The sequence below is a fragment of the Camarhynchus parvulus genome, chromosome 3, assembly GCF_901933205.1.
Source record: "Camarhynchus parvulus chromosome 3, STF_HiC, whole genome shotgun sequence".
Lineage (NCBI taxonomy): Eukaryota > Metazoa > Chordata > Aves > Passeriformes > Thraupidae > Camarhynchus > Camarhynchus parvulus.
In genome coordinates, this window is record NC_044573.1 from 24,917,103 (window position 1) to 24,931,626 (window position 14,524).

The 14,524-nt window shown below is 41.4% G+C and overlaps 1 protein-coding gene across 2 annotated transcripts in view; it reads right to left on the minus strand.

The window, feature by feature from the left end:
- Positions 1–2,343: 2,343 nt before the first annotated feature.
- The window catches only part of THADA (THADA armadillo repeat containing), a 153,012-nt gene continuing 140,831 nt past the window's right edge, over positions 2,344–14,524 (minus strand). For both annotated transcript variants that reach the window (XM_030946137.1, XM_030946136.1), the window contains exons 37-38: positions 5,017–5,183; positions 2,344–3,864 (exon numbers count right to left, since the gene is read on the minus strand). In XM_030946137.1, coding sequence (XP_030801997.1) covers positions 3,526–3,864; positions 5,017–5,183 — 506 coding nt within the window. In that variant the 3' untranslated portion in view covers positions 2,344–3,525. The remainder of the gene's footprint in view (positions 3,865–5,016; positions 5,184–14,524) is intronic.

Genomic DNA, 14,524 nt, shown 5'->3' on the forward strand with positions numbered 1-14,524 from the left:
GCCCCCCCCTCACCGCCGGTCCCCGCGGCGAGGCGCCCTCCCGCGACCGAGCCGGCCGCCGGCCAAGGCGGGCCGGGAGCCGCCGTGCAAAACACCCCCGCCTCCCCCGCGCCGATAAGGCCGCGCAAACACGACGTGGGAACGGCGGCGGCGGCTCCCCTGCACCCCCGTCCCCTCCCGCGTTTGCTCGGCTCCGGGACAAATGGGAAGGAGAACAGAGGCGGACGGACGTGTAAAGTTTTATGGCTGCTAAAGCCAGCAGAGGCGTTTGATCCTCTTTAGCTTCCGAGTCGGGATGGCAGTCCCGCGCACACCAAGGGAGCAAACCCGACCACGTCAGCAGGAGCGCGGCGCTGTGCAAACACATTTGCAGAGGAAAGGAACCTCGGACTGGGGGCGGGGGTGTCACCAGAGCCCCCGCCACGGGTTTGGCACTCGCCCCCCGCTGCCCAGCGGCTCACGCACTCCTCTGCTTCCTCCCCTTGTCCTCCACCTCCCACGCCGCTGCGGGAGGGAGCCTGCGGCGGGACCCAGCCCGGACCCTGCCACCGCCCGTGAGCCGTCACCCACGGCCGGCCGAGCCTGGAAACGGGGATCGAAATCTCCCGGGAAAGACGAGGAGCTGGTCGGCTGAAAGCCCAAACCTCGCTCCTTCCCGCGTCCCGGCAGTCCCCTGGGGCCCGTCCCCCGCTCGGCGAGCCCTGCTGGGCTCGGCCGGGCAAGCTCCCGGCCCCCTCCCGCTGCCCGCCGGCCGGCGGGGACGTGCCGCCCCCCAGCGGCCGCCGGCTCCTCCGCCCGGCGGTGCCGGGACACATCCCACGTTCCTGCTTCTTCCCCTCCTCCCGCCCTGCCGGGGCCACGGCTCCCGTCCCGGCGACAGGCGCTGCTCCGCACACGGGGAACGCGGGGCTGCAGCCATAACGCCTATCGCTTCCCATAACCTTCTCCGGGGCCGGTCGGAGTCGCCTCCGCACTGACCCGAGTTCAAACTCTGCCTCCTCCCACACAACCCTGCGATGGAAACATCACCTCGGAGCTGATCCTGCCCGCCAGACAACCGAGGGAACAGTTTACTCTGACAATCATACACGGATCAATGTGTCAACGCCATTGGGAGGAATACTTTGATAAACTGACTTTGATCAAACACACGGCCGATAAGTGCTCTGGCATTAGGTTTTGCTAACTCTCTCCTGCAATCGCTCCTCGGGGTCTAAAGGTTCTTCATTGAGTAGTTACACAGTAACCCGTCATCAGCACCGTGTGGTGAAATGTATGTGCACTGATATAATTCTTATTTGCTCTCTTATAAACTCAAGCGGGATGACAGAGGTTCCAGTTGTGTCTTAAAACCACAATAAGGAAGACCGAGTTTTCGAGCTGTTTGGTAACTGATTAACCAAGTCCTCAAGGCTTCACAGTTTTACGGTCACTGTGGGTCTATTACTGTGCTCTCCCCTGGCTGCAGGTATCGATTTGCCAGTTTCAAATATATGTGCATATGCGTTTTAAATTCTACACAAGTAAAAAGAAGCCAATGTTACTACATAGTCTTATGCTACCCATTGACATGAGCAAGGTCTCAGAACGTTACAGTGATTTTGATACATACAAAGTTCTTTTTGTCTCCTACTACAGAAGCTGTTGCCACACTAGTTCAGAAATGATGGAAAGATGTGGCAGAATCAGCAGCTGTTAATAAATTGTACAGGTCTTGACTATTTTTTTAAGAGTGGCTTCCAGACACAATCTGGGCTTTTCTTTCCCCAGGAGCTCAAACCAGATGTATACAAATGAATTTTTAGCCTAACTCACAGCATGGCTCGTTAAGTTGGATAGCGAGCATTCTATGAAACATCATTTCAGATTCCAACATTTCTCTTTTGCCTATTGAAGCCTCAAGTTTCACCATAAATTACTTCTTATATAAGTAACCCTGAATCCTGGAAACTTAGAGCAAATACTACACTTTTATTCCTAAATTCTGTTTGTTGGGCTTTTTTAAGTGGTGATTCTGTGCAGTGTTCAGATGTCCACTGGACCCAACTCGGCAGCTTAGCTTTATTTACAGCAGAATATTTAAACTCAAGAGAGCAGCGATCGCCTATGGGGCACCGCAGCGCCCAGCACTGCGAGCAGCGCCGGCCCAAGCCGTACCCTGCCCGGGCTGAGCCCGACCCGATCCCGATCCCGTCCCGGCGGGAGAGCGGGCCCAGCCCGTGCGCGGCGGTGCTGTGGCGCCACCTGGCGGCCGCGCGGCGCACCGGCCGAGCCGGGCCCGGCCGCGGGACAAGCGCTGGGGCAGTACCTGGGCGGCACAGAGATTTGGGGCTAAACTGCGCTCGTCACCATCAGCTGAAGAGGCTGAAAGCAACCAGGCGTTCATCGGGCATGTTCTTCTTCCAAGGACACGGAAATGACGGCGTACAGGGCCGCACATCCGTGTCATGGCAGGTCCAGCCACACGTCCAGTCACAGCCCTCCACAGCTATGGGAAGGTAACACAACCTTTTCACGTCACTATTTATTTATTTATTTTTGATGTCTCATTTTCGAATCAAAACCCAATTCCAGTTCGCAGAAAGAAACCATTCAATGCACAACAAGCTTTTTTGTGTTTTAGACACAGCAAGGCCCTGGAGCACTCAGAATAGTCCCTACAGCTGCCCCAGCTGGTGAGAGCATCTCCAGCATCTCCCAGAAGTGAGGGCTGCAGCACAGAAACGCCTCTGGAACCTTCCCCGCTCCTTGGCAGGACCTCGCTTTCCAGGCCTGCTTGCAGAGCAAGGTGTTTGAAGTAAAGATGGAACTGTTTCGTTTGCAATGGAACAGCTGCTTTGTTTTGAATGCAGCAAATCTTCATTTTAGAGCCGTTTTATGAAAGTAGTTGTTTGATTTAAAGGAGAAAAGAGGCATGCAGAAATCTAACTAGTGCTGTTTCAATGTGCAAAACAAGGTTACTACCAAAGTGAAAATCCTTGTCTTCCTCCAGAGGAAAATGCAGTAAAATTTAAAATATACTCTAAAAATTGCCATAAACAAAGAAGTCACAGTTTGTTTTTCTATTAGAAACACTTAAAGGTTTTTAAAAAGCATATTAATTTCATAAGTCACATGCTACATCTTGAAATGAGACCAAAAAAATAAACTTTTTCTTGGTATTAAAATACAGGAGGTAAAAATGTGGAACAAAACATAACAGAACTACAGGTGGCCTGCACCTGGGTGAATGGAAAATATTAAGTTTAGCTGCTTTACTTCCTACAGTAGCTGTAATAAACAATGCTCATCTGAATGAAATTAACAAATGCATTTAAAAGGAAAAGTCTTCCACTGCATGTCCCATTAAAAAAAATCAATGCACAATTAATTAATACAAAAAATGTAGTTCTAGCCTGAGTACTGAAGGTACTGCAGGTTTCCTGAAGTCATCACAGCAATCCCTGATTCCTTGAACATTGCTGGAATGGTCTCCCTGCCCATCCAGTAATGTGTGCAGCTCCCTGAGGACGAAGTTTTAGTAATTTACTTTTCCAGATTTTCATTTTTGCAGGTGTCATCAGGCTTCAGCAGATTCAATATTTTAAGACAGACTGATATTCTCTCCTTTTGAATAGCCAATCTTGTGAATTCTGGAGTTCTGGAAAACTCTGGAACTGGAGGTAGAGCTCCAAGAAGGTGTTCAATGCGCTGGGCTTGGTCCAGTGCTATTCTTGATAGATGATTAAGTTCCCCATGATCTGGTAAGGTGAGGTGAGTCACTGATAAAAGATGTAGAAGATGCTTACTCAGCTGTCTCACATGAGTCAGCTTCTCTGCCCAAAAATTAACTTCTCCTTTATCAAACAGGGAATCATCTTCTTCCTTAACAAAAAGAAAACCAACAGTGATTAGAAAATGACTTGTGGTTTGATAACAATGAGAAAATCATAAAGATATGGAAAAGGATATATATAGAAATGATGACTGAGGCTGTCATAGAACAGCTTTGTGTATTAAAAAAACAAGGTAAACATTCATATGCCTTTTCTTAAAGGTTTGGGAAAACACAGTAAAAAGGTTCCTACTTTTCCAAAGAAATTTTACCTTCAAAGATGAGGCAGTTATGGCACAAGTCTTGGGAAATAGTGGAAGTAAATAGCAGCCCTAATCCTTCACATGTGCTTGCCTTCCCCTATGAAACAGTATTATATTTCACAGAGACCTCTGTAAGCACTATGGTAATTTGCTATATCATGGAGCTTTTTGACTGGATTAAATGAAAATTGCATCAGTCAGTGAAACATCAGAAATGCACACCTAAACTACAGACTTAAGAAAAGATTCATTATATATTTCATGGGTCATATTAATTGCCAACAAACTTCTCAAAGATGTAGCTGCTCCTGCTGGTTTACCTTCCAGCATTATTTTGACTTTTCCAGTCTTTTCAAGACAGAAAGAACACAGTGAATTTATAATAGCTTTCACAGGACCAGTGTGGCAAAGCTTTACAGAAACAGTCCTGAAGTCAATGACTGATGTAAGCAAGACTGTTTCATGTGTTGTGCAGAACCAGTCACATGGATGATGCCATAAAGTTAACAAATATTCAAATGCCATCTCTGGGAAAGCCAGCATTGGTAGAGCATTGGTCTTGAATGTCCAGATGTGCCTGGCACCCCCAACAGCAGTTTAAATTCAAGGGAAGCCATCATCTGCAATAATACTGAATGTAAATACATTACAGCCTCAGAATGTTTCAGTCAACAATGCCTTGTGAAGTAACTCTTGATTTCTTTCAATGTTTGCTTATTGATCTCTTTAATTTTATGCTGGTATTACCACGAAACAGACATAAAACTCTTTTCATTCTAAATAAGATCCATGTGAATTCTTTAAAAGACTGTAAATCAGTTAATACTGCAGAAGCAATTATCAGGTTTCATCAGATGAGACATTTCATTCTATTCCTACCACAAGACTTCAGAACTGTAGTGCTTCTAACATGCTATAGCAACTGCTTGTTAAAATTACCAGGGCAGGAGTCTCCCCATCACTTTGCAGGTCACCGTCTCCCAAAAGCCACTCCAGCAGGACTGGGACACCGGCATGGATCTCTCCCCATCGCTGGAGCAGCTCACACACTATGCCAAAGGCTAAGTCCAGGGCCATTGGAGCATTCACTATCCTAAAGGCAAAATCTGTTGAGAGAAAATATGTGTAAGAATATAGAGCAAGACCGCAAACATTTTCAAATAAAATCAGCACAAAAATGATTTCTTGGAAACAGATGCTGAACTTACACAAACTCGTGCAGAATGATAAATTATACTGCAAATAAATTAGATGGGTGTTTACTTCTGTGCCACTTGGGGCCTTCACTCAATTCCAGAATAATACATGAAGCCACTGAAAATGCTGATGCTTAATTTTTTTCCTCTCCTGCCCATGTAGTGACATTTATTAATCTGGGTTTAAATATACAGATATGTCTCTTAGAAACATCTCCACACAGTCCTGTCACTATTCCATGGTGACTGTTTTTGCCAAACAACAGCTATGCCTTAGATCTCATGTAAGGTTTTCACTGGAACTCAAAACCTACAACACATGATATGCTTTTAAAGGGCTGGGATATAAAATGAGTAATCATTCAGTGTGTAATCTCTTTATATATAATAAGATATACATACACACACACATGTAAGAGAGATCAGGCACGAAGACAGGCTTAGAAAAGATGTTTGAGAAGGGAAAGGCAGACACTGTTTACGACCCCATCACAGAGCTATATTTATACAGGTTTTGGCATCATGCCAGAGCTGTACACAAAGCTATCATCCACAATGCATTTCTTCCCTGAACTTCCTCACTGCTCTCATTTAGGGAGATGCTGATTTAACTCTCTGGGTCCTAGGGCTGCCTTTGATAATGGAGTATATAAAAATGCCACAAGTGTCCACAGGTAGGAGTTTCTCCACTTGTAACTTTAATGCAATTTTTTTTTCTTTTTAAAAGGGCTGCAGGAAGAGGACCAGAAGAGGAGGGTTAGTGGACAAGCCTCTTTAAAATCCCTATTACTGCAAAAAGGATTTTGGCAAAATTAATCCATGTCCATAGTCACCAGCAAACTGAAAAATGTTCACTGAATGGTCTAAATAGTGGTACATAAGGACATGCCATTGTTGAAGGCTGTAATTTGGGAGCAGACAACACAGCAGAGTCAGAATTTGGTAAAAATCCATACAGATATGGAAGGCACACCTTACTTTTTGTGTGTGATTGTATTTAAGCATGTCTCCTGAAGGAGAACAACCATCTACATGGAAGAGGCACAGCAGTGCCACCAAGACTTCTCCCTCACAACCCACATTGAGAGCTAGAGCATGGACCTCTGTGCTGTAACCCCTCCCGAGGCCTCAGGACAGCTGCAGGTTTTCTGGAGTGCATTGGCACAGCAGAGAAACTCACATTAAAACACCAGGATTAGGCAAATACACATGCCAAAGAGTAAGGAAACATCTAAGGGCACAACAGACCGATGGAAAGATGAGTACATGCACTTGACAGACCCGGCAATGTACTGAGGACATTGGGGAGAATGAATTAGTATTTGAGATGATGAGGACAAAGGACCATAATAAGGAAGGGAGTGAAGGAGAAAGAACAGATGGTCCCTTCTTTATCTTGGAGTTAGATGAGGGTAAATGGAAATCTCCTTGAACAAGCAACAGGAAGGCAGGCAGTCAATCTCTTAGTGACACTAATAATGTTACATACACAGTTTGTCTCTGGTAGACAGCAAAATCAAATGTTCAAATCTGTGTTTTTCATGTCAGGAATTATTACATTATCAGGACACCCCTGAGTTTTTTCTGTGGGGGAGTGCTTTAGAAGTGCTGTAGTGCAACATTTCCATCCCATTTATTTAGGTATTGGGGTTTTTAAGTATTGTTTTTGCTGACACTCTTCTCCAGGAATTTGTTGGGGATTTTTATTTGTTTTTTTCTTTTTTCTTTTTCCTTTCTTTTTTTTTTTTTGTGTGTGGGGTGTGTGTTTGTTTGCTTGAGGGTTTTTTTGGTTTTTTTGTTTTGTTTTGTTTTTTAAAAAGCCCTTGCTTTCCCAGTTGCTGTGCCCCATTTGGTACCAGTCTGATACTCTAAATAATGGACACAGTGATTGTCTTCTTTGTTTTGGCTTGCTTAGGCTTAGATAGGAAACAGTTTCATTCAAGTGCAATAGGGACACCTCAGCAATACTGGCAATTTTCAGAGCTGAAAAAACAGAGATCAAAATGGAGTGTGGTGTTCTGAGCCTGAAAGAAACATCCTGGTTATGAATGCTTACAAAGTCAGCTTTTTCAAATTCTGATGATATTTTTGAGTTTTATGATGATTCCTGAATGCCTACGATTTTAAGTGTTTATATAAGGCCTCTTTCCTTATGCCACTTTATTTGTATTGGAATATTTAGCAGATTAGGTGATGCTGGGAGCTAGCAACCAAACATGATACTTCCCACTGCTGAGTTAGCTGTTGCTTTGGAGGACCAATCATAGATAGCACTGCCAGTTCTGGGGCCTTTTTAACATTTAGTCTCCTTAAGTATAAATAAATACAGTGATGCTCTCTTTGTGAATGAGAATGCTGAACTGCTGAGAAATGCATCAAGAAATAGATTGGAGCCTCTAATTGTGGTATTACGTGACCATGCTGAAAACTACCAAGAGGTAGCAAAACAAGTCATGCTGAGGTTCTGCTCAGACTAAACTTGCTTGCTAGCAGTTTTTCAACAGCATGACACAGAAGAAAAGGCAGTTTTGTGGTCACAGAGTATAGCAGTCCAGTAGAGAATCCTACAAGTTGCAACAAAGGAAATGGCAAGTCCTTTTTTCTTGCTGTTTTTTTTTTTTTCTTCAAACTAAAAAAGAGAAAAGAATACAGGAAAGGATATGTAGCACCCAGGAAAAACTTGAAGATCCTGAACACACTGACCACCTATCTGTGAACTGCAGATGCCATTTAACTAATCAACAAAACTTGTGTGTCAGTTCTGATGTTGAGACCAGAGAAAACAAAGCAACATCACTTTGAAAACACTATAACTTAGGGTTCCAAAATCTGGCTAAGAGTCTGCCTACCTTGCAAGGGTTTTGGGTTAGAGAAGCTAGCATAGCAGCATCTTGGTACTTCAGGTGCTCACAGAGACTCAGCATACCAGTGTCTGGCAGATGAAGAATTTTCACTTCCACCTGCTCATTCCATCCACTCCTGCAGAGTATCAGGAATGGCCCCATTGTATCTGAAATGCTCCCTCAGCTGCTGTTACTTACAGAACACCCTGATATTAACTGACTTTGATACCAGTTTACACAAATTTGATGCTAGACTAGTTCAGGATTAGATTTGTGGACTGTCAATGCTACAAGGACAATGAAGAGATATAGCATATATCCAAAAGGAGTGCATTAACTCTCCTAAGCCTGGAGTGCTGAAGTAATGCAAATGGGTAACAGCAAGCAAATTTACATAGGTACCCATGATTTAACAGGTAAAAACACTTCTACAGGGGGAAAATGTTTTATTGCAACTCTAAAAGTAACTGCCAGGGATGCTGTAAGCATGCATAGAATCTTTGAAGATACCCATAAAAGATGTGTGTCTTGTCAAAAGAAATGTACGGTCCTCACTGTTTACAAGAAGTGCTCCTCACATCATCATCTGCCTGCAAAGGCACGGCTGATTTTCAAGAAGCCACATATTACACATGATGCTGCGTTTGTGACTCATGCTGTGACTTCAGAGAGTGCTCTGAGCAAGATGCAAGTTCACCAGGGGCAAAAAGGGCAGGTGGCTTCCCTTTCACCACAGCCCCGCAGGCCTCTGATGCTTAGCTGGGAGCCAGCTCAGGTACTCTGCTGATCACCTGGTAAATTAAGGCTCAGAACAGCACAAAAGGCATTTGGCACGCAGCTCTGGCGTGTGGGCTCTTCTGCTTGGCTGGCAAGCTGAGCTGGTTACCCTGCAGTCAGAACTGGGGTAGCTGGGGGCCGGGGAAGGGAAGATCACAGGACAGCAGGAGGAAGGAAAGAAGCCAAAGGGAGAGCGAGACCTCCCCGTTCAGCAAGCTGCGAGCCCAGGTCAGCCATCATCCCAAATGTCCCCATCAGAGCCTTGCAAACAAAATGCTGAGATTATTTAAATGAGTGAGTGTTAATAGCCTTTCATAATGCAACTATTTAAAGTAACTGAATAAAAAACCAATTCAAATAGCCAGGGCTCACAGCTGATTACTGCCAGAAGAATTAAACCTACAAAAACCAAACCTGAAGATGTAGCTAGTGCTATAAACCAAAAATAACAGCAGAGCTCCTTCCACAGCAGTTCTACAGACTATCAAAACTGTGTTAAAAATGTGAGTTTCTTTAAATTTGAAAATGTGCATATGTTCCAACATGCAAAAACATCATGAGCAAGATAAGCATCTTAGTAAATAAGCCACTACAGGGATTGAAATACCAAAAAAAATCTCTATGACTTAAAACAAGTAGTTGCAAGCAGAATAGTTAATACTACTCATCAAAATGAAAAATAAAGATAAGAATCAGGTACTACATACTTTTTTCATTTTGAGGAATTGAATTTTCATAAAGGGAAAGGGGTTAAGTACTGCAATGTTTTGGTCTTTGTGAACCCGCCCACATAAAAATTAGACCTCCCACGTACACATTCATATAGTCCAAAAGCTTTGATCATGCCAGATGTAAATATTTCTTCTAGTAGCCTATTACGTGTCCTCCAACTATACAATTGTTCTCTGTTAAAGCCTTGGTGATATTATGGGGAACTGAAAGGATGTATTAAGAGCATATATACACATATTTTATGGACAACCATGATAAAATATAGGCAAAGGAGAAAATCAGAACATATTCCTTGCCTAACAAAGCATTTTGTAGTTTTTATACTGCAAATTGTTAACTGAAGTTCATTCTAGATCAAAGAACAATCCAATTTTTGTAAACATATACTGTGTTCAGAGGAAACAGAAAGAGAAGTGAATCCACAAGGAAGCTTTGTATAACAGCTCAGAGATAAAATCCCACAAAGAACAGTGTACCAACAGTAGTGATTTTTCAAGGAAAATATTCAAGTTCTGCAAGGAAAATTACAGAAAGTATTTTAGGCAGACCATTACCATCTGAACTGGTAAAATATTTTTTACTTTCTTGCACAAAGTGCTGCCCATAAAGTTATAAATTGGTATTTATGGTACCTCACAACACCCCAGCAAAATGAGGTAGTATTCTTACTTAGAGGGAAGTTGACAAAGGCATGGACCTTTAAAGCAACAAAGATCATTGAATGATTGCTTGGCAAAACTGGGGATTTATCTCATGTTTTCTGATACGTCACTGCAAAAGATGAGAGTATCAAGCAAGATATCAGGTTCTCATCCAAATGATGGCAGATTCAGCATCACGGTCACTAATACCTGTAATATTAGATTTGCAAATGGAAAATTTCACCTAAACACTAATCACTTCTTTATTGTATAAAGATTGTCCTCCTTTTGGTGTTCAGTAATAATCAAGCTTATTCTATTCTCAGCATATGAAATATAAGAGAGCTGAGTGAGACAGTCCTACAGATATATTTTTTACTTAAAATGATGTGTTTATGTATGCCTAGACTTCATAAAATTTAAAAAGCCTTCAAATTCAAGAAAGAAGAAAATCCCATTGGCCCAACCCAAGAGTTAAAAGAGCTGGTAAATAAAGTGAGGCTAGAAAATGCAATTCCTATGTTGAAATACATTCTACTTTGAGGTAGGCAGGAATTGTGCAATTCCACAGCAAGACAATGCATAGGTGTCACCAGACATGAAATGCTGCCACTGAAAAAACAGCAGGGCAGAATAAAGGTAAGTAAAGGGGTGTTCATACCCACCCAGTCTCTACAATATCACCCTTCTGGGCACTAGGATTAAAAGAAGACAGATGAGAAGCAAAACAAAAGAAAAAAAAATCAACCCAAAAAACTAACCAACCAAAACTAAGAAGAAAGAAAATGCAGAAATGGTAACTGTTGCATCTGGATGGTTGGCAGATGGCTCTTGCAATTGCACTGTGTCAATTTAAGTTACAAACATCAAAGTTTCCACTTTTTAAAATGACCATTTATGTAAAATCTAATATATAAGCAGATTCCTTTTCATAGTGTTTCATAAAATCAAAGGCAATTAGATCATTTCTATCCTCTCGAGAAATATCATTCCCTAGATGACGTATAACTGCTTCATATGTTTTCCATTTCCCTGCCTGAGTCTGTTTTATAGCCATGCTTTTTCGGGATGGCTTTAAAAAGAGGCCCTTCCTGACATCACGCAACACGATGTCAAAACACAACACCATTACAAAACAAACGAAGCAAAACTAATTTCTTAATAGTTGCAGTCCCTGAGTAGAGTAGCAGTGATGCTGCTCTCAGCTTTGACTTTGATTTTAAACAGATCTGAGTTAATAACATGTCTGATTAGTATGGAAACTTACAGCTCAGGACTGAACAGAAAATTAAAGTCCCTTCTTGTGCAAAAGAGCACACACATATTCATCATCTTTTCAAGCCCTTTTTTGGAATGTGAACTGAACAGTATTTTTCAACTCAGTAACTACGTTATTTTTACTTTTTAAATATATATGTATGTATACATAAGATTTTCCCATGTAAGCCATGCTCCTGTACACAAAGGATTTTATTACAAAACAACCACAGCTCAGATCTGTCAGAGGAAATGAGCATTTGGACTTTACCTCTTACATTACTACTTTTGCAGAGCCTCCCCCACTCCAAGCCATTTTCTAATTTAAACAGCAAAAAGACAGTATCCCCTGCATAACCCCACAGAACTCATGCTTTTCCTTTTTATAAGGTAAAAATATTATTCAGCTAATTTTCAAAACACTGCCAAAGAGAACATATGGTTTTTTAAACTCAAATTATGTACTTACTGGAAAAAATGAAGGTAAATATGGTTTCCAAATTAGTATAAATTATTAGAATTAAATGTATAACTGAAGACTCTTGTTACTGCATGTACCAACTATACAGAAGTTTTTGCTTAGCACTGATGAAGGTTACTGAATGTGAACGAGCTGTATGCTACAGCTCTGCTGTAGGAACACAGGAGACACATTTACTTCTGTATCATAGATGGAATTTCAGAGTGACATCTGGGGAATGATGGTAAGAGGCTTATTATTTAAAGGATAAAGGAATAAGGAAAGAAGGGGTAATGAGTACAAAAAAACTAAAAAAAATCTTATTATAATTATGCATATAATTTGGGCAGAGAAAAAAAAAACCAGAAAGTATTTTAAAAGCAGTAATAGGAAGGCAAACTTTCCTTTATTTCTATGAAGCCACAGCCATGACCATCACAGTCTGCATGAGGAGCCTATGAAGATCTGTAAGCTGCTGTCCTGTTTACTCACTCACAACTAAAATGCTGATAAGAAAAAGCACATTTAATAGATTATTCACATGAACACTCTGTTTAACATTTACCACTTCCAGACTCCAGCACTGAGTACATAAAATAATTTTTCATGTATTCTTTCCTAATTTTTCAAGCATGACCTTTACATAACAGTGCCACTGAGTAATTAATAGAGCTAAATGAAACACTGTCAGTAAATAATCAGTAGCCAGTGTTTGATGGATGAGCTGATTCTAATTCAGTCCATTCACTTTCAACTTTAATTAGTGGCATTGTATTCTAGAAAGCAAACAGTTCCTTCATCCATGTGATGATCTAATGTTGTGTAAGTGGGCTGACAACAACTTTTAAGGCGTTGACATAAATTTGGGAATACAAAGTAAAAACTCACAGTACTCACACATTTTCTATATAATATAATTCTTAAAAAAGATGTAATATAAAGTTCCCCCTGCAAAACACACTGATTTTAATGAGTTCCAGACACACCAGTAAATCTTGCTAAGACAATTATAAGTCTCAATGCAAAAGTTCTCTCTCCTCCTTCTTTAATTTAGCCAATTCATGTGAATTATTAAGTGTATCTCAGTGATTTTTTTGCAAGATACAAAAACAAGCATAAAAATGCTATTTATTTCTACATGAGTACTGATATAACACTAAATTTTTTGGCACTATAACTCTCGTTCTAGATGCAAGCCTGACTTAGCTGATGACAACTGCTAAGGAAACTGCATTTTTGAATTACTGGAATTTAGAGTAATTTTACATTATTGAAAAATGTTCCAATTTTCAAGGTCTCTTAGGTTACAGCATGTTTTGATCTTGTCCTACACTTTCTCCTACATGTTACCTTACATTGGTATTTCTCATCCTTCTTCCAGCAGTTCTCTCTAAAGGGTGGAACAAGGCAGATTTGCAGATTGCTGCAAACTGTGGCTATGGAGCACATCTGAGCAGAGAAGACGCTAACTTACTATAACACATCTGATTCAAGTGCATGTGTGACTTACTGAAAGAAGGTATTTTTGAGCAGAACAGCAAAAAAAACCAACTCAGAAACCTCCGTAACCCAGTCTTTGCATCACTTCTGATACCTCATATAAAATGCTATGGGGGGACACTGTTTTTAGGATAGTTTAGATTTAATTTTTAGGATAGTTTCATATTACTTGTTAAAAGAGGGTGACATTCAAAAAGAAGTGATCATAAAATAGCTCTTATGGAAAGTGCCATAAATCTTTTGTATAATAATGTAAAAAATATTCATAACAGAGTCTCAACTTCTTTACTGGCCAATTTTCTAAACCCCTTTCCTCACCGTGTAAGAGAATACACTTAAAGAGCAAAAGGCCACAGAAACCATTCACTATATGAATGCCTGATAAAAAAAAGCCCAGCCACTCTTACATGAAAAGCTTCCAATACAGTCCAGATGTCTGTTCTTACTGAGATGTCATCTAAGGGATGAAATGTGTGTAAAGAACAGCTCACATTATTTTTATCTTTTTGCTGATATATGGACACAGATACACAATGCTATGAAAATACAACTAAATTTGCAAATGGTCTGAAATGTGAGAAGTTACCAGGATCACAAAACATTCACACTGCCGGTGCTAAGTAAAAATGACCAAGAGAATTTTCTTGCTTTTTTCTGTCAAGATAAAAACGCCTTCCAATGCCAACTTGCAAATTGCTTTCAATGCAGTATTGTGGGATCCATTGTAAGTTTTCTGACATTCCAATAAAAAAAGTCAGCCAGGCTACTGAGCTGCAGTCAAACAGACAGGCAGGTGCTGTTTATCCTATTCAACAACTCAGTGATTACAGGTCACTTAGGGGCAGTGATCTAAGGAGAACTTAGGGGCAGCTCCGCTGCAGGTGCAGAACAGGTAAACAGCCCCAAGTCTCAATCCTGAATGGAAAATACCCATCTCCAAAGATTTTTTTCCAAGAGCATTTTCACTCCATGAGAGAACCACTGCCTCTTTTCAATGAGAAGATGATGCACCAGTGATTTCTCTTGAGAGCAAATTGGTTT